Source organism: Neohortaea acidophila (genome assembly GCF_010093505.1).
Source record: "Neohortaea acidophila strain CBS 113389 unplaced genomic scaffold BDY17scaffold_11, whole genome shotgun sequence".
NCBI lineage: Eukaryota > Fungi > Ascomycota > Dothideomycetes > Mycosphaerellales > Teratosphaeriaceae > Neohortaea > Neohortaea acidophila.
This window is the reverse complement of record NW_022985520.1, coordinates 474,944-498,536: the sequence shown is the minus strand read 5'-3', so window position 1 is coordinate 498,536 and position 23,593 is coordinate 474,944. Positions and strand designations below refer to the sequence as shown.

At 55.3% G+C, this 23,593-nt stretch overlaps 14 protein-coding genes across 14 annotated transcripts; 7 read left to right on the top strand and 7 right to left on the bottom strand.

Annotated features, from left to right (window-relative positions):
• Positions 1-122: 122 nt before the first annotated feature.
• Positions 123-3,017, top strand: BDY17DRAFT_304195 (uncharacterized protein). The gene has a single exon (XM_033734686.1). It carries the CDS (start codon positions 231-233, stop codon positions 2,772-2,774), a length of 2,544 nt encoding a protein of 847 aa, XP_033586130.1. The 5' UTR covers positions 123-230; the 3' UTR covers positions 2,775-3,017.
• On the top strand, positions 3,018-4,226 carry BDY17DRAFT_304194 (6-phosphogluconate dehydrogenase). Its single transcript, XM_033734685.1, has one exon. The coding sequence runs from the start codon at positions 3,371-3,373 to the stop codon at positions 4,193-4,195; it is 825 nt and encodes a 274-aa protein (XP_033586129.1). The 5' UTR covers positions 3,018-3,370; the 3' UTR covers positions 4,196-4,226.
• Positions 4,227-4,267: 41 nt separating this feature from the next.
• BDY17DRAFT_257400 (uncharacterized protein) lies at positions 4,268-5,141 on the bottom strand (the record flags this gene model as incomplete). The annotated part of the gene is made up of 2 exons (XM_033731681.1): positions 4,268-4,452; positions 4,511-5,141. 2 exons carry the CDS (start codon positions 5,139-5,141, stop codon positions 4,268-4,270), a joined length of 816 nt encoding a protein of 271 aa, XP_033586128.1.
• A 784-nt stretch (positions 5,142-5,925) lies between these two features.
• On the top strand, positions 5,926-6,834 carry BDY17DRAFT_327514 (uncharacterized protein; the record flags this gene model as incomplete). Its single annotated transcript, XM_033737684.1, has 3 exons — positions 5,926-6,178; positions 6,237-6,662; positions 6,725-6,834. 3 exons carry the CDS (start codon positions 5,926-5,928, stop codon positions 6,832-6,834), a joined length of 789 nt encoding a protein of 262 aa, XP_033586127.1.
• Positions 6,835-6,972: 138 nt separating this feature from the next.
• On the bottom strand, positions 6,973-8,333 carry BDY17DRAFT_256963 (rab-GTPase-TBC domain-containing protein; the record flags this gene model as incomplete). Its single annotated transcript, XM_033731647.1, has 4 exons — positions 6,973-7,473; positions 7,528-7,952; positions 8,007-8,135; positions 8,189-8,333. The coding sequence occupies 4 exons, from the start codon at positions 8,331-8,333 to the stop codon at positions 6,973-6,975; spliced, it is 1,200 nt and encodes a 399-aa protein (XP_033586126.1).
• A 787-nt stretch (positions 8,334-9,120) lies between these two features.
• On the top strand, positions 9,121-12,984 carry BDY17DRAFT_256777 (mono-functional DNA-alkylating methyl methanesulfonate N-term-domain-containing protein; the record flags this gene model as incomplete). The annotated part of the gene is made up of 1 exon (XM_033731627.1): positions 9,121-12,984. One exon carries the CDS (start codon positions 9,121-9,123, stop codon positions 12,982-12,984), a length of 3,864 nt encoding a protein of 1,287 aa, XP_033586125.1.
• Positions 12,985-13,097: 113 nt separating this feature from the next.
• BDY17DRAFT_41342 (uncharacterized protein) lies at positions 13,098-13,664 on the bottom strand. Its single transcript, XM_033738361.1, has one exon. The coding sequence runs from the start codon at positions 13,574-13,576 to the stop codon at positions 13,211-13,213; it is 366 nt and encodes a 121-aa protein (XP_033586124.1). The 5' UTR covers positions 13,577-13,664; the 3' UTR covers positions 13,098-13,210.
• An 87-nt stretch (positions 13,665-13,751) lies between these two features.
• BDY17DRAFT_327511 (mediator complex, subunit Med21) lies at positions 13,752-14,269 on the bottom strand (the record flags this gene model as incomplete). Its single annotated transcript, XM_033737683.1, has 2 exons — positions 13,752-14,171; positions 14,228-14,269. The coding sequence occupies 2 exons, from the start codon at positions 14,267-14,269 to the stop codon at positions 13,752-13,754; spliced, it is 462 nt and encodes a 153-aa protein (XP_033586123.1).
• A 279-nt stretch (positions 14,270-14,548) lies between these two features.
• Positions 14,549-15,487, top strand: BDY17DRAFT_304181 (uncharacterized protein). The gene has a single exon (XM_033734684.1). It carries the CDS (start codon positions 14,585-14,587, stop codon positions 15,476-15,478), a length of 894 nt encoding a protein of 297 aa, XP_033586122.1. The 5' UTR covers positions 14,549-14,584; the 3' UTR covers positions 15,479-15,487.
• BDY17DRAFT_304180 (eukaryotic translation initiation factor 2 subunit alpha) lies at positions 15,488-16,758 on the bottom strand. Its single transcript, XM_033734683.1, has one exon. It carries the CDS (start codon positions 16,686-16,688, stop codon positions 15,753-15,755), a length of 936 nt encoding a protein of 311 aa, XP_033586121.1. The 5' UTR covers positions 16,689-16,758; the 3' UTR covers positions 15,488-15,752.
• A 137-nt stretch (positions 16,759-16,895) lies between these two features.
• BDY17DRAFT_327508 (chromatin modification-related protein EAF7-domain-containing protein) lies at positions 16,896-17,891 on the top strand (the record flags this gene model as incomplete). Its single annotated transcript, XM_033737682.1, has 2 exons — positions 16,896-17,082; positions 17,158-17,891. 2 exons carry the CDS (start codon positions 16,896-16,898, stop codon positions 17,889-17,891), a joined length of 921 nt encoding a protein of 306 aa, XP_033586120.1.
• Positions 17,892-17,930: 39 nt separating this feature from the next.
• On the bottom strand, positions 17,931-19,642 carry BDY17DRAFT_327507 (FAD dependent oxidoreductase-domain-containing protein; the record flags this gene model as incomplete). The annotated part of the gene is made up of 3 exons (XM_033737681.1): positions 17,931-18,821; positions 18,887-19,461; positions 19,522-19,642. The coding sequence occupies 3 exons, from the start codon at positions 19,640-19,642 to the stop codon at positions 17,931-17,933; spliced, it is 1,587 nt and encodes a 528-aa protein (XP_033586119.1).
• A 468-nt stretch (positions 19,643-20,110) lies between these two features.
• On the top strand, positions 20,111-22,025 carry BDY17DRAFT_327506 (major facilitator superfamily domain-containing protein; the record flags this gene model as incomplete). The annotated part of the gene is made up of 7 exons (XM_033737680.1): positions 20,111-20,236; positions 20,292-20,362; positions 20,412-20,703; positions 20,754-20,825; positions 20,877-21,566; positions 21,622-21,726; positions 21,783-22,025. 7 exons carry the CDS (start codon positions 20,111-20,113, stop codon positions 22,023-22,025), a joined length of 1,599 nt encoding a protein of 532 aa, XP_033586118.1.
• On the bottom strand, positions 21,781-22,780 carry BDY17DRAFT_304171 (uncharacterized protein). Its single transcript, XM_033734682.1, has 2 exons — positions 22,078-22,780; positions 21,781-22,020 (listed from the first exon to the last, which is right to left on the bottom strand). The coding sequence occupies exon 1, from the start codon at positions 22,546-22,548 to the stop codon at positions 22,093-22,095; it is 456 nt and encodes a 151-aa protein (XP_033586117.1). The 5' UTR covers positions 22,549-22,780; the 3' UTR covers positions 21,781-22,020; positions 22,078-22,092.
• Between the last annotated feature and the right edge of the window lie 813 nt (positions 22,781-23,593).

Here is a 23,593-nt window from a genome sequence, read left to right as displayed (position 1 = left end):
GCAGAGAGCAGAAGAAGCAGGTTAGGAGGATGCGGAGTGACGACAACCTGAAGCCGCCGAGAATTGCCCGGCGAATTTCACATGCCGACGCGGCAGCCACGCGCGCCTTCCGCACTCCGCGGCACGTGTCGAGCTCCTTCCCTGCATGTTTGTTTGTTGCCTCAAGCATCTTCACTCCGTCCTGAGGGAGAGAGCTGATGATGGGCTAGTCGGATGGTGGAAAGGTCAGCATGGATAATGGAGACTTTGGAGACGACGACGCCTTCGATGGCATCCCCGACAACACCCTCTACGAACTCGAAAACGCCGCCAAAACTTCCACTCAAAAGCCTTCTACCAACCCGGCTTCAGTCGCTGCCGAACGATCAAAGGTTCAGACATATGCCACGACAGGCCTGAGTCGGACAAGTCGTCCCCTTGGGAGAGATGCGTGGCGGCCTCCACAACCGCGCAAACAACCGGCCGTACCCAACGCTCCTCCCGCTTCGGCACCCGCTCCACCCTCTTCCGACTATGGCTTCGAAGACGAGGATGTCATTGATCTCGATGAGCCGTCAATGGTCATCCAGTCTGGATCCGCTTTGCCTACTCGGCATCCCGCCAACTCCCTTTCGCATCCTCCCGCTCCTCGCTATGCGCCAAAGCCACCCCTCGACCCCGAAACTGAGGCTGCTTTCGCCGCAGCAGATGCTGAACTGGGTGCTCGCAATTCCAGACAATGGAATCATGCATCGCAGCTTCATCCTGCACCACTAGGAAACGGCAATGGCGATATCCACGCCTTGCAAGCCCGGATCGCGGAACTGGAATCGCAGCAGTTACATCTACGTCAGTCCGAGGAAGAGGCACGACATGCGGCACAATCGAAGGCCGGCGAGATTGCCATTGTCCGCGCAAACCATGATAAATCATCAAAAGAGTTTGAGCGAAGGATAGCGGTAATGCAGAAGTTGCACGCTGAAGAGAGCGCGAGGCAGAAAGCGGAATTGGAGTCGGGGAAGAAGGAAAGGGAGAAGATGGAGACGAGGACTCGCTTTCTCCAGCACGACCTTGCGCAAGAGGCTGAGAGGGTCAAAGGCCTGAGAGGGACGGGCAAGGCGAGGAATTCGGCCCAGCATGGTGCGGACTCGGGCACGGCCACGCCGAGAGCAAGCAGAAGAGCTGGGATGGGTGACGGTTTTGACGACGGAGAGGTATCCCGGCTCGTCAGTCCGAGTAAGAGTAGAGACAAGGCGCGACTGAATGAGCAAACGCCCAAGGCTGGAAGCAAGAGGAAGAGACAGGCTATGGATAGCCCCGTGCCGGCTCCTGCTCTCTCGTTGAGCGGAAGGGCCCAGCCCGTCAGAGAAGAGACCGCTACACCTCTGGAGGACTCAATGCGATCCGCTCCACTGCACGACGACAGATTCGATTTCATGCAGAGGATACTGCATCACCGGCCACGGGAGGGTGCGGAGCGGACCATGGAAACCTTGACGAAGCTTTCCTTCCCTTCAACAAACGATCCGCGCACAATGTCGTCAATGCTCTTGGACAGCATGTTATCCTCTACCGCACTGTTATCTGAGCCTCTCGTCCTCAAGCTCTCCCATGCGGTCTTGCACCTATGGTCTCGATGTCTGGAGGAGGAATTCTACCTCCCGGTCCCTCTGCTCGTGGACTTGTTCAACTTCACCGTTGCCTTTGAAACGGCGTCCACTCTCGTCCAGCTCACTGCCGACGCAGTTCCAATCTGCATGAGAACGATTGACCTGATCGCCTCACATGTCGCAAAGGCAAGCAGATACCCTGCGTACGCCGACAGTGAAGAGTACAAGAAGATCGAGTTGAACATTGGCCAGCACATCCACGTGGATGAAGTCATGGACTGCCTATCGTGCCTTTGTGATGCTGCCAGTCTGCAACCTGACAGTAGCGCGGAATTTTGGCGGACGGTGGAGTTTACGTTTATGTTGCAGATGCTGCATAAATCGCAACCTCTCTCGCAGATCTTCACGGCTTTGCGCATGCTCTCCACGTCGGCCATGGACGCCAGTTTCGGTCCGATATGTGGAAATCACTCGACGATCAATACATCCGGAGACAGCGCAGATGCGGCAAGGCAACAAACAAAGCAGGAGAAAGACATGCTCGATCGCCTTACCATTTTGCTCTTCGAGATGCCAGAGGTACCGAAAGGCGAGCCACCGTACACTGACGAGGAGGTGCAAGACTTACGCCTCCATATCTTGGCCGTTTTCCGAGCTTTGCAGCTGACAGATCACGGGACTATGCTTCTAGCACAGCACCCAAGCGCCATAGGGCGACTAGTGAAGTTGTTAGAAGCGCAGGTGACACGGCTCTATACTGCACAGCCCTCGCTCGGACTGGAAAAGCTCTCACTCGGCGATCCAGAGACATCCGAGCACAGCTCTCAGCCTTCGTCGCCCACCCTCCACGACCTCATCACCCAGACCATCAACACCACAGTTCGACTGCTATACCATCTCCTGCACAACTGCACGCCACCCGTGAATTTACAGCAGAAACTGAGGGTGGTGCGAGGAGGTTATCACAAGTTTCTGCTTTCGTTCACCCGAATCGCGTTCTCCGATCAACTTGTGCTGGAGGCGGGACTGGAAAACGAGGTCATAGAGGCGGCACACACCATCTTAGATGAGACTCTCAGTCCCGAGGAGGGAGAGGCGGTCATGCGAGCTGTGGAGACGCCGAGAGGGACGAAGGGAAGAGAGGAAGTAGATGGGAGCGAGGAGATGGCACGCGAGGATGGGTGAAAGCTGGGCGAGAGTTGGAAGAAACTGAGATCCCGCAAGCTGTCCAGCGCTCATCTAGAAGATGATGTGGTTGACGGGTTACAAGCCATCGCCGAGGCCAAGGGGTTGGAAAGTCCGCGGATGGCCCGGTATTTGCAAGTTCAAATAGCAACCCGACCTCGGATGCCACGCCTGGCGCCCCACTTCCACGGCATTGCAAGACCGCCACGATGATGATGATGCGACTGAATCTCGTCGCTTTATATACCAACAATAATTTGTACACTCGCATAGCTCCAGCACTTCTATCTCCATCCCTCTCGCCATGGCTCCGGAACTCCCCAGAAACATCGGCTGGGTCGGCCTGGGGTTGATGGGTCTGCCAATGGCAACAAATCTGGTGAAGAAGATGGATTCCGACACCAAGTTCTTCGTATTCGACGTTGTCCAGGAAATCGTTGATAAATTCGTGAATCTCGAAGGGGGCAGAGGCAGGATAGAGGCGTGTGGAAGTGCGAAAGAAGTCGCCGATAAGTCTGTATGCACGTCTCTGAATAGTCCTCCCGAACTACCAGGAGCCTTCATGCTGATGATTGACACAGGATCTGGTTCTCTCCATGGTCCCGGAAGGAAGCCATGTGCGTTCCGTCTATCTCACCGACGACAAGGGCGTGCTGGCCAGCGATCTCGGCTCGAAGATTCTCATCGACTGCTCTACAATCGACACCGGCACCTCTCTCGAAGTCCGCGACGCAGTAGCAGAAAAGTACCCCAAAGCGAGTTTCTACGATGCCCCAGTCTCAGGAGGCGTGATGGGTGCTGAGAAGGGAAGTCTGACCTTCATGCTCGGATGCAAGCAAGATGACCACAACGTCGATCTCCTCACCACGCTTTTGAGCTTGATGGGCGGCAATGTCTTCCCCTGCGGTGGAGCCAGCCTCGGATTGACGGCGAAACTGTGTAACAACTACACGTCCGGCCTCATCGCGATAGCCGTCAGCGAGGCGATGAACATCGGGATGAAGTCCGGCATGGACCCGCGCGTGCTTGCCAACATCTTCCACACCTCCACTGCGCAATCTTCCATTCTGGACGACTGGAATCCCGTGCCGGGCCTGTGTCCCGATGCGCCAGCCTCCAAGGGCTACAAGGGTGGCTTCCGCGTGCAGCTCATGAAGAAGGATTTCGGGCTGGCGGTCGACACGGCTGATCGGGTCGGGGTGAAGTTGGCGCTTGGGGATGCGGGTTTGCAGGTTTATCAAGACGCGAGCACAGATGAGAAGTGTAAGGATTTGGATTCGAGGGTGGTGTATAGGTTACTCGGTGGAAATGAGGACTGGAGGAAGGATTTCCCCGAGGAGGTGGAGATGAAGAAGGATGCTACGAAGAAGGCTCTCGAGATTGGGAAGAAACAGATGGCGGAGAGTGGAAAAAAGAAATAGATATAGAGGCAGCAATATGATTGTACTGGCCAGCCGCAAGTTATCGTCACATCGACCCGACCGGCTCGTACTTCATCGCGCAAGATCTCTGATCTTGTCAAACGCACCGCCCATGCGATCGCTCAATCCTTTATGGCCGTGCGACATGGCGCTTGCCTCTTCGCGTCTGATCGCATGCCCGGACATGAGTGATTCGAGCAGATCGAACCCAATGTCGTACCGCAAGCCCTGAGGTGCCTCCAGCTCGGCATCGTCGACTTGGAAGATGTCAGCATATGATCTCACGAACACTCCTTCAAATACTGCTACACTCACACCAACTCTGATCGGCTTCGGGATGAGGGCCTATCAGCCCAACCCAGCCATCGCCGAACTTGCTCAGCGTGGAAGCAATCCGACCGTCTTTTGAGTACCTCCCTAAGATGAAAGATGTATCGGACTCTTCAAACCCCTTGATGCAAGGGCCCTCTTGAAAGAAGATCCATTGATCCTTGTGTGTCTGGCCGGCCTTTTCGCCGTGACTGTACGTCCAGTCGACCTGGATGATCGCGTCTTCGTCATTCGTCACCTGTGCGCCTTTCTGCTCGCATTCGGAATCCGTATCGGCGCCCTTGGGCAAAAGGCCGAAGCCTGGCGAGTGGCCGGCTAGATAGGCGCCGAGACAGACTCCAAAGTACCGCCCACCATCCGACACGAAGTTGCGAATGGCACGCTTCGCACCCTTTGTCTCGTCAAAGGCATCATCCAAGTCCGGGCCTCCGGGCATGGCGAGGAGGTCAGCATCCTCCAAGCTGTCTTCGTCGAGGTCTTCGTCTTCATTCGGACCAACGATCCGAACCTTGAAATGGCGTGGCGATTTCCTGAGAAACTCGGCTAGAGGCTCTGCGAGATCATCATCTTGTTCCGTAGATTCACCACGAAACACCAATGCTATTGGCCGTCCCATGGTGATGGACTGTGGAGACGAACGTGGTGCAGCGGACGGAAGGCACGGCGAAGCACGTTGTGGGGATGGAATGAACCCAGTGGTGTTCGGTAAAGAGTCAGACGTTAAACCTCCGAACGAATGGAATCAGACATGGAAGAAAATTGGGACGGGAGAGCTCGCTTCAACAAGTAGCTGGAGCAAAGTGAAAGCATGTGCCTTTGGTGGCCATGGCTTGAACCACAGCCTGGGGCTGCAGCGTAACGTGCCAGGCGCGAAGCCTTTCGGTTAGTACATCTTCAGCTCTCCAGAATGCCGGTGCCTGAGTTACGTCGAGAGGGTCGGCCAGTAGAAAACATTCCGTAGTACTCCGAGCAACTGGGCGAAGCGAACGTCTCGATTGACACATTCGATGAACCTTCCTACTCGGTAACCCACGAGCCCTAGATCGCTATCGCGTTGCACCAGCGGACCATGATGTAAACTGGACAGGCAGATAGATTTCGAAGGCGTCCATTGGGCTGGTGGCTGTCGTAAACTGGCAAGCGCGCTAATTGGTGGCGCGCTAAGGGCATACACTGAAGGCCCAGCCGAAGCGCACGGCTTGTTTGCAGATCTTATGTAAAACATGGGAAGGGCCAGTCCCTCACAACAGTCTTTCGGCTGCTGTTTCTGCACAGCCTTGGAAAGATCGACGGAGGTCTGTAAGGGCAGAGCCGCTTGTTATAAGGTGGAGTGTCGCAACCTCGAACGGGAATCTCGATTGTCGACAACAAGATCCAAGACTGTCTGCAGCACCGTCACAATGCGTCCCTCCATCTTCCTCGCAATCGCATCGTTCGCGGCATCTATCACCGCCGCCGCCCACCCTAAACGTCCCAAAGCGCTTGTCTGGCGAGGCGGATATGTCTGTGGTGGTTGTCCCGCTGCTGTCAAGAACTTGTTGACGAGTTCCCCCTCGCATTTCGATGTCTCATTCGTCGGGCCGAACGAAACTGTTCATCTCACCCCCGAGGCTCTGAGCAAAGTCGACATCTTCGCCTACCCGGGTGGACCAGGTATGCGCATCCCCTTCGCTCCTTCTCTCGTCTTGCCACGCGGCTAATCGTCGACCAGATGCCGCACGGGCGGCAAAGAACATGGCGCCTTACAACGAGACAGTCCGTAACTTCGTCGCCAATGGAGGCAAATACCTGGGCTTCTGCCTTGGAGGCTATCTGGCCGGCCTACCGGGCTTTGGCCTCCTCCCCCAGGGTGACAACACCTATGCAGAGATTGCTCAACCGGGAGCTCAGGTCAAAACCGGAAAGAACACCATCATCCAAGTCGACTGGACATTCCACACCGGAAAACTGGCAGGCCAGACCAAGGAGCAATGGATGTTCTTCCAAGACGGAGGTACCGTTAAAGGAAGTAACACTACCAATCTCGAGGTTCTCGGACGATTTGCGAGCAATCAGAACATTGCTGCCGCAGTGTCGCCATTCGGCAAGGGCTGGGTCGGTGTGACGGGTCCCCATCCAGAGGCTGATCAATCTTGGTGTGAGTCGCTGTTCCTTTCTCATCTCTTGTTCGACGCCGGGGCTAATGAGGACTTTCTTCAGACACCCCGTACCACCTCAAGAATCCAGACGGCATCAATTTCACCATTGGTTGGGATTTCATCGAAACCGTTTATGGCAAACCAAAAGGGGGTGCGCCCGCGTGGACATGAACGCCTGCCGTAGAAATAGAGAATAGACAGGGCTGCCTACGAATGGCATCCCGTAATTCAATACCATCAAGTAATGCCAATTTTCGTGCGATAGTATGACTTCCCGCTTCTGCCAAGTGAGCGAGGCCGTGGAAATCTTCAGCCCATCGTCTGTTGCCAGAATTCAACGATCCGTCGCTGTAGTCCGAGAAAGATCGTACTTGAGCCGGTGAGGGTGTCCGGTAGAGGATGGTTTCGGAGCAGCATGGCTGCGATGGCAACGAGCATTGCAATACTGGTCAATGCCGCCGGTCTTTTATACCTGCGAGCCAGGGTACGGTATTTTTGCAATCGTTGTTGCATAACCGCTTGACGCTGAAGCTCCGCAGCTTCCTTTGCGAAAAATCGTTCGCCATCCTGTAGTGTCTGCTGCGCGACTTCGTCAAACTTCCGAGTCGTCTTGAGCACACTATTTGATGATATACGAGCCCAGCTCCTACCGGGCAGGCGCTCCGGCGGGTACTTTTCGAACAAAAAGACGGTGTCGTCGATCAAAGCCTCCAGGTTCAGGGGTCTTGGGAGTTTGGAGAGCACAGAGTGCAACATCTCTGGCTCGTCCGCTTCAATGTCGAGCAAGCTGCTCTTTCGTGATCTGATTACCTGTGGGACTGATTAGTGCGCGACTCTCAGATGTTTTAAGGCGACAGGACAGACTGCAGCAAACAGGTATACGGATACCACGGCCTCACTGGCAAGTAAAAAGTCGAACAATCTCGCAATTGAACCATACTCCTCAATCTCATGCGCATACAGCGTGAGAGTGGCTGGTAGAGCGAAGAAAGGTTGGGTCTGGGAAAGGTGTGTGGCCAGAGTGGGATCGGAAGCGTAGAGTATGGCAGGAAGTAGCCGCAGATGTGGCTCTGTGCCCGCCATGGTTGGGAGCATAAAGTCGCGAATACGAAGCAAAGACAGCCTGGCGGCAGCTGAGGTGGCTGCATCCACGCCAAGGACTAGCAAGAGCACTTGAACGATGTCGTGGTAGCCTTGAAAGTAGTGCAGCATGGGATGTCGGCGGAGTACAGTAGTGATGACTTGCGATAGCTCCTGTTTGCGAAAGTCCTTTTTGCTCTCCGTTTCAGCTGGCAGTTATTAGAAAGGGTAGAGTTCGTTCGTCGGCGTGTGTGTTGACCAACCTTCAGGGTAGTAGACAAACGAGCGATCCACATCCAGCTGCACTTGTCCTTCATCGCGGTGTTCGGGCAGTTCTTTCGATGCAACGGCGGAATCGTCATCACTTGTGTCGCAGGCGAGAAGTATTGGCCCTATATGGGTATGTAAGAATGAAGCGGGAAGGAGTGGATGGACATGGGCTTACATGCACGGCGCCGGAGCTCATCATCAAGCAACCCGCCTTCTGATCTTGCATACTCCCTCAGTCGCTCCACGCTGCGAGTTTCACAGGCTTGTTGAATGTCTTCATTTTTGTTGTGAGCCGGAACTGCAGTATCGTCGTCGTCCATTGAGTCGATCTGTTCGCTGAGTACGAGCAATGGGGGACACGTATTCTGATTCACGATGCTTCATTGGCGTGGGCGCTTGTTCATAAGGTGTATACTGGTGAAAGGCGGCTCGGAGGAGGTGAGGTGGCCGAGTCCCCTATCAGCGCTAACCCCATGCCGTTATTCTTAACCAGTCAAAGCCCACTTTGGTTAAGCGTTGCGCGAGAGGCCAATCAAATCCGCGTCACTCGTTCTCTGATTCCATCCTCTTGACAACGAGTGCACATGCAGACTTCAGCCAAAGACCAGACCTGCAGAGGACTGGACGGCGATTCCATCTGGCCAAATTCGATAGTGTGTCGCCATCACCATTCAAACGCCGAAAGTACACGGGAAAATCAGCCGCTTGGGACTGTGTGCGTATGCACAGTACAACCTAAGCTCACGCAGTTCGAATCGACAAACTACTGGCCGTGCGGAGCACATGCAAGCATCCCCGCGCGCCTTCAGCATCAATCGTCCTGGGAGGGATAGACGCTCGACGTTGCAGCATTAGCGCGTGCTCCTCTGCCAATATACCCTGGAGTGACGGGCCAGCGTGGTTACACCAGCGGACATTCCTCCGAAGTCATTTTGCACACAGGCTTCCGGGGTGTGAGCGGTCGAAACAGCCACAATCTGCTCTCTGGCGGTCGGCATGGGGATTCCTGCCCTCTAAGCCTCGACATGGCAGCAACAGTGCGCTCGAAGCTTGAATCGGCCAATTCCATCAAGACACAAAACGCTTGTCGATAGGCCCCGCTTCACCATGGTTGGCGTCTTGACACGCACGGTGGTCCGGAGCCCCGTGGTCAAATGCATCTTACAAGCCCGTATCCGCTCCAGCACCTGCAACGATGTCATCTTCGTGGGGGATGATTTCATCGACGTCAAAGAAGTACGGCACCAAGGCCACTTGGAGCACGTTGCGGCGAAGGCCAACTTTGATGCTCGCATTCGTGCTGCAAAGGTGTTCACTATCGACCCGCTGCTCGACGAAGACGACATTTTCGTCAAGCTGGAGAACGGCGAGCCCTCTCTGGACGATCGCAAATTGCCGCCGCAATGTCTTGCAATCACTCTCGACTCCAGCGAGCTGCTATTTCTCTACTTGAGAGGTGATCAGGAGACTGGCTTCCACTTTGTTCATCAATCAGTCCCGCTTCCCCGGTATGACAAAACGATCTTTCAACCCGGTGAGCACCTGGCTGTCGATCCTTCCTCTCGCGCCTTGGCCGTAGTCGCCGCTGAAAGGGAGCTTGTCATTTACGCCGCAAACACGAAAGATGATATAAAGCGTAGCATACGGCAGAACACCGGAAAGTGGCCCATTGTCTCTACACAACGCCACCTGCAGGTTGACGGGGTTATCCATCACATGGACTTTCTGCTACCGTCTGCAGACGATGAAGATCACATTGTCCTCCTCCTCGTTGTCGCACATGGACGAAGAACGAAAGCTTTATGCATTGACTGGTACGTGGGCTCCGACCTACATCAAGCCCACATCCATCCTGGCCAGCCGCTAGACATCGGAGGAGGCACGCCTTCGCTACTGATTCCACTAAGCAATGCATCTTTCTTTCTCATCAGCGGCGCAAATGTTGTACGGTGGACAAACGTCATATGTGGCTCGATAGTGGGCAGGGAAGTTACCCTGTTGCATCGCGACCCATACCATCCCGGTGCATCGCCTAGACAGCCAATGTGGGTGAACTGGTGCCGGCCGAAACGAGTGCAGGCCAGAACCGACGAGGTGGACCACCTCTATCTGGTCCGCGAAGACGGCGCTATGTTACTGCTCGAGGTCCTCGAGGACGAGGTTTTCTCCAGCCACGCAGGCAACTTCGAATGCCACGTCGGGACCGCCTTTGCCTCGGTGGGCGATTTGCAAGATCCTGACATTCTGATCGCGGCAGGAGATATGAGCAATGGCAAGATCTACGCCATTGGACACTGGTCCCTACCGATTCGAGTGGCGGATCTCAATCGATTGGACACCATGAAGATGAGGCTCGTGGAGAGTCTCCCGAATTGGGCCTCAACCACCGACATGGTCACTTCCACATTGCCGGGCAAATCGCAGCGGTTTCGAGATGGCGTTTTCATCACTTCAGGCCGTCAGCCATTCGGATCAGTCACCGAACTAAGACGAGGCGTGGAGGCTCGCCTCTCGGTATACTTCGAGCTGGAAGAACTGCGAGGAGTGACAGACGTTTGGGCATTGCCCATCGTAGGGGTGGGCCGGATGCTTATCCTTTTGGCCACTCCTTCTCACACGCAACTACTTGACATCTCGTCTGATGTCGATTTGCAAGTCTACGAAGTTGATGAAGAAGCCTCTGCCTTGGATACCGGTAGTCAGACCTTGGCAGCCGCCAGTAACTCCGAAGGAATGCTGTTCCAGATTACTCGAAGGAGTATCTGCGTATCTAACGGCCCGGCTGCAAACTTTGAAGACTCTGCACGGTTTGATTGCCGCGATGCAACAATTGTGGCGGCTGCCATTGAAACAGGCCGGCTTCTGGCAGTGACTGCGGAGCGATCTGGCGACTTAGGATCGCAATCCACCCTAGTATGCTACCGCCTGGGAGGCAACGAAGATGACATGGACCGGGCCAGTGTGGAGCGAAAGGCCGAGTTGGCATTGCAAGAGGAGCCTCTTTGTGTGATGCTGTTTACCCAAGACCCGGCCACGATCGCCTTCGTAGCTACTACAGACGGCAACTTGCTGGCGGTTTCAGTGGGGCAAGACTATACCTTGAAAGCCATATCGAGTTATGGCGTTCCAACCTCTCCAGGAGGCCTTGGAATCTGCGATAGCATGGCCATCCTTAGCGCCGGCTTCGAGAACGGTGGCGCACCTGATTTACCCTTGCTAGTATGTGGCCTACGAGACGGCAGGATCTATACGTCAACAATTGGGCCGACAGAGAATCTCGCATTGGGCGAGGGCAAGTTCATCGACTTCAGCCAAACGAGCGTCAAACTTGTCCAGGTGCAGGACCACGGCTCCATTTGCTATGCAATAAGTGGCTTAGACACTTGTCTGCTTACCTGGGACCGTCAACGGCCAGTATTCGTGGACATTCAGAATGTGTTCATATCGGATAAATCGCGACCGCAACTCGCTCAAGGCCCTATAGTGGCTTGTACACACATGCCGGCTGCTCATTTTCTAGCGACTACCAGTCTCGCAGACTCTCTCGTCTTGGTATCTGGCAACGAGTTCCTGGTCACAACGCTCGACACCACACTTGTCACAATACCGCGGCAGATACCAGTCAGCGGAACGCCCAATCGCCTGATATACGCAGAGCAACAGCGATCACTGGTCTGTGCATCATTGCAATACGGCGTCAACCCATTCCCGTCCGCGGCGCCTCAAAGACAAATATGGCCTGTAATTAATTTCATCCCATCTCGAGGCAGTGAGCCATCGTTCACCTACGACATGCAGCCTGGAGAGCGGGTGTACAGTCTGCTCGAATGGTCTTTCAGGCTCGGCGAGGACAAGATCTATTCCTTCATTCTCGTTGCCGGAAGCTACACCCGATCGAGCGGATCAGTACGAGGACGCATCTCCTTTCTCCAGCCAGCAAACAAGAATTGGACAGTGACTGGCGTCAAAGAAGGGCAGAGGACCAGCTTCGATGCCCCGGTATACGCTCTGGCGCTTCTTGATGAGATCACTTACGCCGCCTGTGTTGGGTCGACCGTTGTTGTCTTTCGCTTCGCCGTGGAAGAGAGAAAGTGGGAGCAAATGTGCTCGCCATTCGAGCTCGCCAGCCCTGGTATTCACATTACCGTCTGGGGGACGAGTCAAATCTTCATCTCCACGGCCGAAGATTCCTTGGTCAAGCTCGTCTTCAGCGACCACGACCAGCACTCGGAGGTCGAGAGCTTTCCGCACCGCCTATCATTTGGCGCATCCGGCCCGCGTGCGGATGCCCTCTTGAACCACACCTGGCTTGAGGCATCCACTCATCTCATGACCACCAAATACGGCCAGTTACTGGGTCTGGACGCCACTTCCCAGACGGACGGTCCCTTTGGTCAGATGCTCTTCGAGGCTAATCTACCTCGCTCGCTCACAAGGGTGCGCAAATGCAACGTGCGTGCGCCGTGGAAGCCTCGACGGCCGACGGACCAGCGAGCCGAGAAGGATCGAGTAGCAGATTACGATGTCGTTGCGTGTGCTGCAGACGGCACCATCGTCGGCGTCACGCTCATCAGCGAAGATCTTTTGCGCCGTCTCAGTTGGCTGCAGAGATTGTGCGAATGGAGCGAAGTGCTCTCGCCTCATTCTCATGGCCGCGCCGCCTACAGCGTCAGTGAGCAAAGCTTCGCGAGGGACGAACGGGCTATGTCGGTAGGGTTGGGAGCAGGCAGCACTGCCGAGCTTGTGATGAGGACGGGTCGGAGCGCGCTGAGTGATAGGCACGTTGATGGCGATGTGCTGGCGAGATTGCTTGAAGGCGATGGCAAGGAGAATTTGCGTTGCTTGCTCAGAGAGATCGCACAGAGGGAAGATGGAGTGGGCGAGTGGATGCGCGCTCATATGGCGCAGGAGCTGAGTGCAGTTGATGAGACGATGGAGATTGCAGAGAGGCTGCTTGATGCGTGGATCTAAAGACCTCCTCCGCCGCTGCTTATCACGTTGGATGCCTATCGGAGAAAGACAAGTGGGGAGTTGGGAGACTGGCACTTTGACACGCAGAGGCGGCTATGATAGGTTGTGGCACGCATGTAGCTCACGATTAACGGCAGCAATCACCCAATGCCCCGACGTGCTTTGCACTCGCATATCTATCCTGCCATGGACTGTCATCGTCCGCGTCGCGGATTGAAGAATCACCTTAGACGCTGGCCAACAACTCTCGCAGGTTCACGGCGACAGAGTGCGTAGTACCCAGAATACTGGTGACCATGTGAAAAGCACAGAACTGCGTGGTTGATGTGCTTTTTAGTCCTTGAGACGCCTTGATCATCGCCCAATGTTTCGGAATGCTGGTCGCTGGAGGTAGACTTTGATCAGGAGGTTGTCTGAATCGTATTTGTGTGGAATTCGTTGGTTCGACGTCAGCCGAGTCCTTTCGAAAATCGTTGGCGGGAGCTTTTTGGAGAGAGAAGCTTCCTGTGCTGCCTGGGTAAGGAGGCTGATGTTCCGGTATAGAGGGAGGTACGTTGACGTAGCCGGTTCCAAGCTTGTATGGTGTCGGCATGATGTTCGAGGGCGTCGATACTAATCCATAATCGCAAATTGCTGTTCTGTCTTTCGCGAGGACACAACACGGCAGTTGTGAGGAGCATGACGGGCCTTGGCACACGATTCAATATCATCACCAGTCCAGAGATGACACCGTCCAATGGGAATCGTCCGAATGGTTGCTCGGTCGCTCACGCAGGCCGTTTGACCCCCACGATCACCTGGCCCAGCGCGTCCACCAGCCTCTCCCTTTCCTTCTCCGCCTTTGCCCTTTCCTTCTCCACCACCGTCAGCTCCGCTTCCAGCTCTCGAATGCGTTGATTCTGATCGGCCTCACCCGCGCCAATCCCCGGTAAGCTGTTGATCAGGATTTCAATTTGCTGCTCCTTGAGCACCAAATCACGGGCCAGCTCGTGCATGGTGGCCTGAAAGCGGTCGGGAGCTTCTGGTAGAGGAGTCTCTGGTGCTTCTGAGCGACCTACTTCGCCATTCGTTGCGGCAGGCGTTGACGCGGCCGCTGGATCAGGTGCTTGGCTTGGTTGTCCCGGGATGTCTCCATATGGATGTCGGTTCTGAATGTAAGACAGTGAAGCGTACATTTGTGTAAGGAGCTGTGAAAACCAGGTAAGCAGTCATTCCACCTCACGCTGGTGGGCTATGAACGCACATCATCCAGGCAGTCCTGGAGTTGAGTGAGGCGGTCTGCCATCTTGTTTCACGTTGTCCGTCGAGCCTCGGGTGAGTGCTGAAGGCGTGTGTCATGCGCGACTCGTCGCTCCAGGGTTGTGATCGCGTGCGAAGCAAGGAAGGGTTAGCATCCAGCGAATTGTCAGGTTGTCGTTGCAATTCACGAATCCTCCACGCACGTGACAGACCCACGAAAGCGGAGGATATGCCTGCTGCGGCACGGTCCGTCTCCACAAACGATGGTCCAAGCTTGGAGGGTCATTTAAATAAACGGCATTGAACATCACTCAGTCTTTCATTCAACCATACCTATGCCATATCTGAAGCCACCTAGCTGATGCTGTGGCGCTATGGCAGGCTTCTGCATCCCGTGAGAACATCTTCATGGCCGAGTCGTCTGTTCTCCACGGGCGGGATCGTCGGACAGGAGCAGCCGGTACTGGTAAGAAAGAGAGGGCGTCCGAGGAAAGATGAGCAGACGCGAGAGGTCGTGAATGTTGCAGAGATATCTCAGGCTTCCATCGACATGCCCAAAGCCCCAGCATTCGAATTAGCGCTCGCAAAGGCGAAGTCCAAGCGGCGTGTCTTCAATCCCGACAAAATGCCTCCTCGTGTGCTTCCACGGCCTTCCAAACACAACGATCTCGCTTCCTACGTCAAGTACGCCAGCAACGTCAACCTTGATTTAAAAAGCAACGTATACAAAGGCACGCTCTACGAATACACCGTGGCATCCGTTCTGCAGTCCTACAATTTCGCACTTGAACGCGTGGGCCAGGCCAACGACAAAGGCATCGATCTCCGCGGCTACTGGTATCTACCCAGCCCTTCAAAACTCCGCCCAAACATACTGCCCATCATTGTTCAGTGCAAGGCGTTTGCACCGCGCCCTGCGATGATTCGAGAGTTGGAGGGGTCTTACGTGGGTGCTCCAGCTGGCTGGAGAGATGATGGCGTACTGGCATTGCTGGTGTCGAGCGAGACCAGTACGAAAGGGGTAAACTTAGCCTTGCAGCGAAGCTCATTGCCTATGGGTTTGATGCAGGTCACGCCTCAGGGACAACTGCGCCAGTTCGTGTGGAACCTGGCAGCGGCAAGGGCTGGCATGGAAGGGCTGGGCGTTGTTCTGAAGTATGGCGAGGATAACGCTCGAGACGGAGAGATAGCCAAGGGCCGCGTCCTGCTTACTTGGATGGGCAGCGTGTGGCGGACTGGAGACGTGGGAGGTTGAGACATCGCCTGGCTCAGGCTGATTGAAGGTCGCTACAGTATCAATTACTCCGACACTCAGACGTCGTATCATACCACAACGGGTGCCGCATGCACGCGTCCGATCGATGCAGAGACAAGAATGCCTATCATACTAGTCTTCGTCATGAACCCCGACGCCAAATCCATGTCCGATAAACAACTGCTCCTTGCCCAGGCAAGATAGCAACGCTTTTCATGCCGATTCTGATTGCACCGGAAGCCCTCAATAGATCTGCATGCCGTGGCACCGACATCTAATCGTCCACAGCCACAACGCCGTCGTCTGACGCAGAATCATCCTCGTCGCCGCTGACTTCCTGGTTCTCCCGCTCCCTCTTGTCCATGAGCGCCTGCAGCTCCGCGTCATCGTTCTCGGTGACAGCCTTGGGGGCCATTTTCACCACGCACACGCCTCCTGCTGCTCGAATACTCGCATCGGCCGCCTTGATGGCATCTTCCAGCACTTTGATGCCAATGCTCTTGTCCAGCGTCTGCGAAGTGAAGACGTATAGCGGCGGGCTGACAAGTCGGACGTTGACCTGCGCCTCTTCGTTTGACTGGGCTTCTGCGGTCCTCAGGGCGGCCTTGATGGCATCGATGCCCTCGTATCCGAAGCACGTCACTTCCACATCGGCGCGCACCTTGGTGGGCTGAGGCGTCAAGCGCTTGGAGATGTAGCTCTGCAGTTCCTCCTTGATTGACGGGCTCTTGAATGTCACCTCATCCCACACGTTCGGATTGGTGATGCTCAGTTTGAACGCATCCACGGCGTGGCCGTATTTCTTGTTCAGCGGCCAGCCAATGTCGGTGTATAGCTCCTCGAGCGGGGTGTTGGTCTTCTCCGCCACATGACGCATGATGCTGTGCACCATCTTGCTCTTGTTGTATCGCTCCTCGCACTTGATGATATCCTCGGGGCTGACTCGCCGCTTGCTGAGATCGATATACCCCTTCTCCTTGTCGACTCGCAACACCACCACAACTTCGTTGCGGCCCACACGAATGAGCTTTTGGATGGAGCGGATACGTCTGCGCGAGAGTTCGGAGAGCAGGATCATGCCGTCGATGTTGTCGTACTCGAGCAGTTTGACGTACGCCCCCATCTCGGCGATCTGCTTGACGTTCACCATCACGAACGACTCGATCTCCGGGAACTTTTCTTCATAGAAACGGCAATTTGTGAGAGACATGTTGGCGGTGTTTTCTTGAGGTTGCGCGACAGGGCGGGGTGATGGGTGTATTTGTGATTGCAAAGACTCATCCGCACGTGGTGGGGTTGAAATATTCTTGGAGATTTCCAGGTACGAAAGAGTGAGTGACAAAAGTCGTGGCCGGCGATGAAGCTCTCTTCCAACCACATGCAACCAACAGCGTCCTGTGTCCAAACACCCGTGAATATGCCACCGAGAAAACGGGCGCGGGCGTCGCGGGCGGCCTCTCCGACCACCACTTCCCAGCCCAAGACACCTACGCCGGCAGCGGAAAGCTCTCCGGTGAAAGACGATGAGGATGTCCTTCACGATCCATGGACCGACGAAGAAGAGATTGGGCTCTTCAAAGGCCTGATCCGTTGCAAACCGACAGGTATATCGTCACGCTACCGCCCGACAGTCTTCTCAACAGGGCTGATGGTGGAAGCAGGCTGACCAAGACGACCAGGGATACATAAGCATTTCCACCTCATCGCCCTCCACCACTTCCTTCTCGACAATGGCTACATCCACCCTAAGAGCCCACACACCACCCCTGCTGGCATCTGGCGTAAGCTACAGACCTTGTACAACCTCGAGGCGCTGGACGAACGCGAAGATGCTCGCCAACTGGAGAAGATGGAGCTGGATACGGACGAGGACGCAGAAGACAGCGATGAGGAGGAAGGCGATGCAGACGCGTATAGTGACGCGGCCCACAAGATTTCAAATGAGGACTTTGATCTGCCAGGCGCGGACTTTGAGGAGCTGAAATGGAGAAATCGATTGGCCACCGACAAGCAGAGACGCGACGAAAGTCCGCCATTACTGCCAGAGTTGAACCTGGCCAGCGCACCTCCCGTCCGCTTCACCCCGAGTTTCAGCATCGAGCCGGAAGTACATGCAGCGACACCTCGGGCAAGAGGTAAAGCAGCTGCTGCCACTTCGACGAAAGGAAAGCCTGCCGCTTCGCAGGGAAGGCGCAGATCGACAAGACAGGTAGAGGTTGACGCGGAAGATGTTGAAGCAGAAGAGGAAGACGAGCCGGAGGACGAGGAGGGGGAAGAGGAGCAGGAAGACGACGAAGAAGATACGGGAGAGGAGCAAGAGGAGAGCGCGCGCAATACGCCTGCCTCGAGGCTCACCAGAAGGCGTGGACGCCCTCCTGCAACAACTGGCCGAGGCCGTGGGAGGGGGAAATGACATTTCAATTCTCGCCATCTATTCCACCCTCTAATCTTCTTACATTGTCAAAGAAAGCCAATGATTCGCCATATCATCGGCGGCCGTACTGTCAAACCGCTCTTGCGTCATGCGGAGTGACTCTGGGAAGTATTCGGGCTGCCGGCCGAGCATCATCGATGCCAGAGCCTGCCCTGATCGCCAACAGTACACCATTCCGTTACCACAAAACCCGGCGGAAATCCACTCCCCGCCAGTGGCATGTCCAGCAAAATGAGGATGCCGATCGGTCATCTTGCTCGGTATCTTGCCCACCCACGGTCGACCATCGCTGCTGAACCCCAAGGTCCCCGTCCAGGAAGTCTGCATATTCACGTTCGGCGCGGGCTGTACAGACTCCTGCTCAAACAGCATGGGCAGGAGTCCACGCAGATGGCACAGTGCGGTGAAGTCCTGCTGGCTGTCCGCGGGATTTCCAATGGCGTCAAGCCCTCCATTGCTGCCTTGAAGCGCCCCTCCGCCGAGATAATAGTCGCCGGTCGATGGGCTCTGCGTCATGTAGTCATATCCCTTCCCGTGTCGAAGCAGCCAGGATCGCTTATGGCCAACGTTCGCCGGCGCAGTCGGCCCCGTCATACTTTGCACAGTCATTTGTCCTCGGAGTGGGAACAGTCTCCCGCGTAGACGGGGCAGCAGATGCCCAACGTGGCTATTTGTCGCATGTACGATGTTTCTGCATCGGATCGTGCCTCGAGATGTGTGCACGAGGTACGGATGATCGCTGGCAGATTGGGCGGTGTCGATGCTGACGACCGCCGTGTTCGTCTCGATGCTCAGACGGCCGGGACACTTTTCCATCACGTTCTTGTACACACCCGTGACGAAGCGATATGGCCAGATGGCTCCTGCCGGGCCACTGATGGCGCCATAGACACGCGGCATGCCAAATTTCTGCAGTCAGTCTGTCAGACAATCACTTTCCTCAACATCTACTCAAAACGCGGCCATTATCTCACCTTCTTGGCCTCCTCGCCATCCCAAGCTCGCCACCTTTTACTCTGCTCTGGAAAATCTGTGAGGAAGTTGTTGAATTGCTCGCGCATGTGTGTCCAGACGGCCTCATCGAAGAAGGCATCGACGGTTTCCACGGTTCGAATTTCGCTATAAAGCTTCGCCTTCTCGCTCAACTGCGTTTCCGCAAATTCGACCAGTTGCGGCAGATGGCCCATCCGAAAACGCACAAGCTTCTTTGCCTCCTCGGTGCCCAGTAGGCTCACCTCCGCATCGTACTCATCATAGGGCAAATCGATGATGTGGCCGCCATTTCGCCCAGTTGCTCCAGAAGTGATGGTGCGCGCTTCGCAGATGACGACGGTGATGTTGGGATCCTGTGTGAGGAGGTGGTGTGCAATACTTGCTGCTGAGATGCCCGATCCGATAATGACAACGTCGCTTTTCTCCGGGAGCACAGGGGACTGGATGTTGGAGAGATCTGGGTCTGGGGGACTTTGCCAGAAAGCACTGGTCGGATTGGAACATGGAAGGCCAGGGTCTTGGGAGATTTTTGCTACAATAGCGGACGCCGCGGTGCCTGTTGGGAGGTACGTCAGTACTTCTTCGATCGATTCTGAAGACGCAGGATCAGCCTTACGTGCTGCTAGCATTGGTTGTAAGAACCTGATGAGTCTTGCAATCGGCCGAAACAAGGCATGGTGGGAACAATACAGAAAGAGGCGCAGAATCGGGTCTTGCGAGTCTTCTGTTGTGTCCATGATTCTGTTGCCAGCCTGTAAAGGTGGTCTACGGGCAAGTGGATTGGCCTGAGATTGACGAAACGACGAGCTCGATGTGATTCTATAAATGATCACAGTCGTTTCCAATCAAAGACCAAGCTGTCAAGCGTATGACATCTTGTTTCACGGGGCTCGCGCGCTCGAATGCTGCCCCATTCATGCAAGGTGGAAGACTTGGGCGAGAGACGTGGATGTCGTCGAACAGCCGAGTGCAACGCCGGCGCTCAAACACGCCGGTGAAACGAAAATCCGCGCTTGATTGCTGCCCAAAGCGGTAATCGCATGCGGGCAACAACATCCATCCATCGCGGGGTCGGATGAGCAGAAGCGATGCCGATCGGCTCTCGAGGTGTATATTAACAATCGCGTGGAGACAGCTGCGGACGGGAAGCTGTTTCAACAGCCAGAATGCGCGATGCTGTCGACATCGTGAAGTGAGGGAGCAACATGGCCGGCCATGCACCCAGACCGAATCAGGAGGAGCTTCCTCCGGGGACAGCATATATCGAGTCCGGCCGAGACCAGCATGTCGTCCGGTCTCCCGTCCCCTCATCGGATCCCAATGATCCGCTGGTGAGCGGCAGTCAACCGAGACGACAAGGTGCGATGTATTGACTCTGAAATACAGAACTGGACGACCGGGCGGAAAGCGCTCCAGATCACCATCCTCTCCGTGTATACGCTCATGGTGTTTGCCAGGTATGCTCCCTGCATCGCCATCCATGGATCCCATCTCACGCTCGAGCAGCAACACCGTCTCCGTTCCACTCTACCAGGATATGAGCAAAGACCTCAACTACTCCGAAGAAATCCTCGATGCCAGCTATGCCGCAAACTCCGCCGCACTGGCCTTCGGCTCCATCATCTTCGTCCCCTTTGCGATGGTATTTGGACGGCGTGTTGTGTACATTGTGACGTCTTTGATCGTCTTCGGTTGTAATGTCTGGTCCGCTCGAACACAAGGACCGGCGGAGATTATTGCATATAACATCTTGCTAGGCTTGGCTGGAGGGTCGAATGAGTCGCTATGGCAGATGACGGTGCGTGGATCCTCGCCGTGTACAGGCCGTTGCGTGCTGACAAGCTACAGGTCACCGATTTGTTCTTTGTCCACCAACGAGGCTCGATCAACGCCATATACTTTGTGATGGTGATGGCTGGGGTAATGAAGCAGATCTTCAATTTACACGTCCAAATGCTGACGCGCAAGCAGAACTTCGTCGCCCCCGTTCCTTCGGGATACATAGCCCAAGCGTATGGGTGGAGATGGTCGTTCTGGGTCACGTCAATCATCGTTGGCACCGTCTCGCTCTGCATGATCTTATTTCTGGAAGAAAGCAAGTACATCCGCAGCGGAACAGACCCTACTGTGGCCTCGACCCCGTCGCAGCCACTCCAAGACCCCATAAAAGATTCGAAAACCGTGGCAACGGAAACATCAAGCAGCGACTCCGTCGAGCTCAATGAAAAGATCCCACTTCGATCTTACCGGCAGCGCCTCGCCTTATTCAGCGCAGCATCCGACTTCTCCGTCAAGTCTTTCTTGCCATTGTTCTATCGACCGTTCGTGGTCCTCTGGCGCTTTCCCGCTGTTCTACTCTCGGCCTCGGTCTATGGTTTCTACATTGCGGCCATCAATATTCTTGGCGTTACTCAAACGACCCTGTACGCGCTCCCTCCTTACAATTTCGGCACCCTTGGAGTGGCTACGATGAATGTGCCTCCGGCCATCGGTGCCGTGCTGGGGTCCGCGTTTGGTGGCCCGCTGGTCGACAGAGCGATTGTCGTTTTAGCGTCGCGAAATCAGGGAGTTTATCAGCCGGAAATGCGGTTCTGGCTGGTTGCGGTGCCGATAGCGAGCATGCTCATTGGCATTCTCCTATATGGCCTCAGCATTGCACAGGTACGTATTTGCGTGATCAGTAAAGATGGCATGCGAAGTCTCACCTGTTTCGTAGGGCATGCCGTGGATCATTAGCGCCGTCGGAGCGGGCTTCATGGGATTCGGGCTTGGGGGCGCCGGCGATATGGGCGTTACGTATCTCCAAGACTCGTACTCCAAGGTAATTCTCTCCTCAGTGGCTATGCTGATGAAAGTACTTGCTAATGTTCTTGCCAGATCATCGGGCTCGTGTTTGTCGGCGCCGCATTCATCGCCAATATGATGAGCACCATCTTCCTCTTCGCGTTGACTCCCTGGCAGGCGAGCTTGGGCACATACTATTTGTTTGTGACCCTTGGCTGCATCTCACTCGCCATAAGTCTGCTGACCGTGCCGTTGATATTTTACGGCAAGCGGTGGAGGACCAAAGGTGCCGAGAAGTACCATAGATTGGTGCTTGCGCAGACCGCTTCAGGTTGATAGCCATGAAATGATGATGTATCACTGGCCTTCGGCTGACTTTCATCATAAGGGGAATGTCTCTCGATCAGCGCTCCTCCTTCGTTGACGTGGTACTGCAGAGACAAAAGTCACCACATCCCGCTGTTGTAGCTCCCCATGCCAATTTCATATCCCCCAGAGCCACACCTGCAACACGGAAGCCAGCGTCTGATAGACCATCCAGGATTTCCGCTATGCGCTGCCGCATGGTGAGACAGCGAACTTCGAGCGACAAGGCCGTCAACGCCGGAAGGTACAGGATTGAGTCGCCGGAAGGCCTCGATCGGAATCTCCCATCGACCAGTCTCCAAGTGTCCGAGATCAACGCGGGCTGTTCGGCGCTAAGCCACGCCTTGCCTTCGGCCACATTCGAATTGCCTCGCCCCGCCTCGGTAGTGGGGATATGTGCTTGGAGAAGGCTCGGTTCGTCCAATAATCTGGTGAGAAATAACAGTGTCATGTTGACATAGACTTGGAGGAAGCACAACGTGGCGGATTGCATGTCAAACTGGCTCTGAGCATCGAAGGGGGGGTCGCTGTCGGCGCCTGGCGATTTAACGGCGCCTGCTGTCAATATATCGCGGACTTTCCGGAAGTGCGTGAGCAAGTTCAGCGTGTCTTCCACGAACGACAGCGCTATGGCATCTTCATCTGGACTTTGCGCCTCGGGCGGTCCTCGTGTGGCGCGAGGAGAGCTGCTTTCAGCATACCCTTCGTGGTACCGCGACACGATACTGTGCATGGCAGAGTCAGCAAAAGCACACATTCACAACGAAAAGTCCCGTCCTTACGCTGTGTTGAGTCTCACGAAGCGTGCAAACCCGTGAAGTACAAAATCGGTGACCTGATCTAGTCTCCAGACATCTGATTCCGTGGACAAGTCCGGTACATCTAACTTCTCGAGCCAGCCCTGGTTCGCTAGGAAGGTGTCCTGATCTAGTTCAATGCCGAATACAGTATCAAAGACCCAAAATAGTCGCAGAAACGGTCTTTCCGAAGAGGTCGTCATCATCGAGGATTCTCCCCATCGTTGGAGCAGGGGCCGATATACTTGGTCACTCCATTTAATCAGCCGGGTGCCAGTATCGTCGATCATCAGCTGTAGATCTCATTAGCCCGAGCTGTATCTGAGGCGTGAAGTGGTTCGACAAGGCCATACCGCATGGATCCCAAGCAAAAGAGCGCTTAATACCGTCGGCGTGTCAGGATGGGCGGTGGATGCGATGGCTGATTGCAGTCGAGCGTGAACTTGATCTAAAGCGCGCTCAGCCGTGGTTGAGGCGAGACCGCTGCCATCTTTATCCGCGTAGAAAGTGGCGCCAAGCGCTGTTATCGCAAGGCGTACGGAGTCGTTGTTGTCGACCAAAGGCAGCAGATAAGGGACATTCAAGGCCTGGAGGGGAAGAGACAGTCCGTCGGAGCCGACTGCGAATTCGAAAAAGGCATTGATGTAATCACGCTCGGCTTCCGCGGAGGATTGCCGACGGGAAGGGCTGGGACGAGGGCTTCTGGCGAGGTGTGGTGTCGCTATGACTGGCCAGAAGCCA

What these genes read in the sequence shown, in the direction of transcription:
- BDY17DRAFT_304195 (XM_033734686.1), top strand. Translation starts at nt 231, where the DNA reads ATGGATAATGGAGACTTTGGAGACGACGACGCCTTCGATGGCATCCCC.
- BDY17DRAFT_304194 (XM_033734685.1), top strand. Translation starts at nt 3,371, where the DNA reads ATGGTCCCGGAAGGAAGCCATGTGCGTTCCGTCTATCTCACCGACGAC.
- BDY17DRAFT_41342 (XM_033738361.1), bottom strand. Translation starts at nt 13,576, where the DNA reads ATGCCGACACCATACAAGCTTGGAACCGGCTACGTCAACGTACCTCCC.
- BDY17DRAFT_304181 (XM_033734684.1), top strand. Translation starts at nt 14,585, where the DNA reads ATGCTGTGGCGCTATGGCAGGCTTCTGCATCCCGTGAGAACATCTTCA.
- BDY17DRAFT_304180 (XM_033734683.1), bottom strand. Translation starts at nt 16,688, where the DNA reads ATGTCTCTCACAAATTGCCGTTTCTATGAAGAAAAGTTCCCGGAGATC.
- BDY17DRAFT_304171 (XM_033734682.1), bottom strand. Translation starts at nt 22,548, where the DNA reads ATGCAATCCGCCACGTTGTGCTTCCTCCAAGTCTATGTCAACATGACA.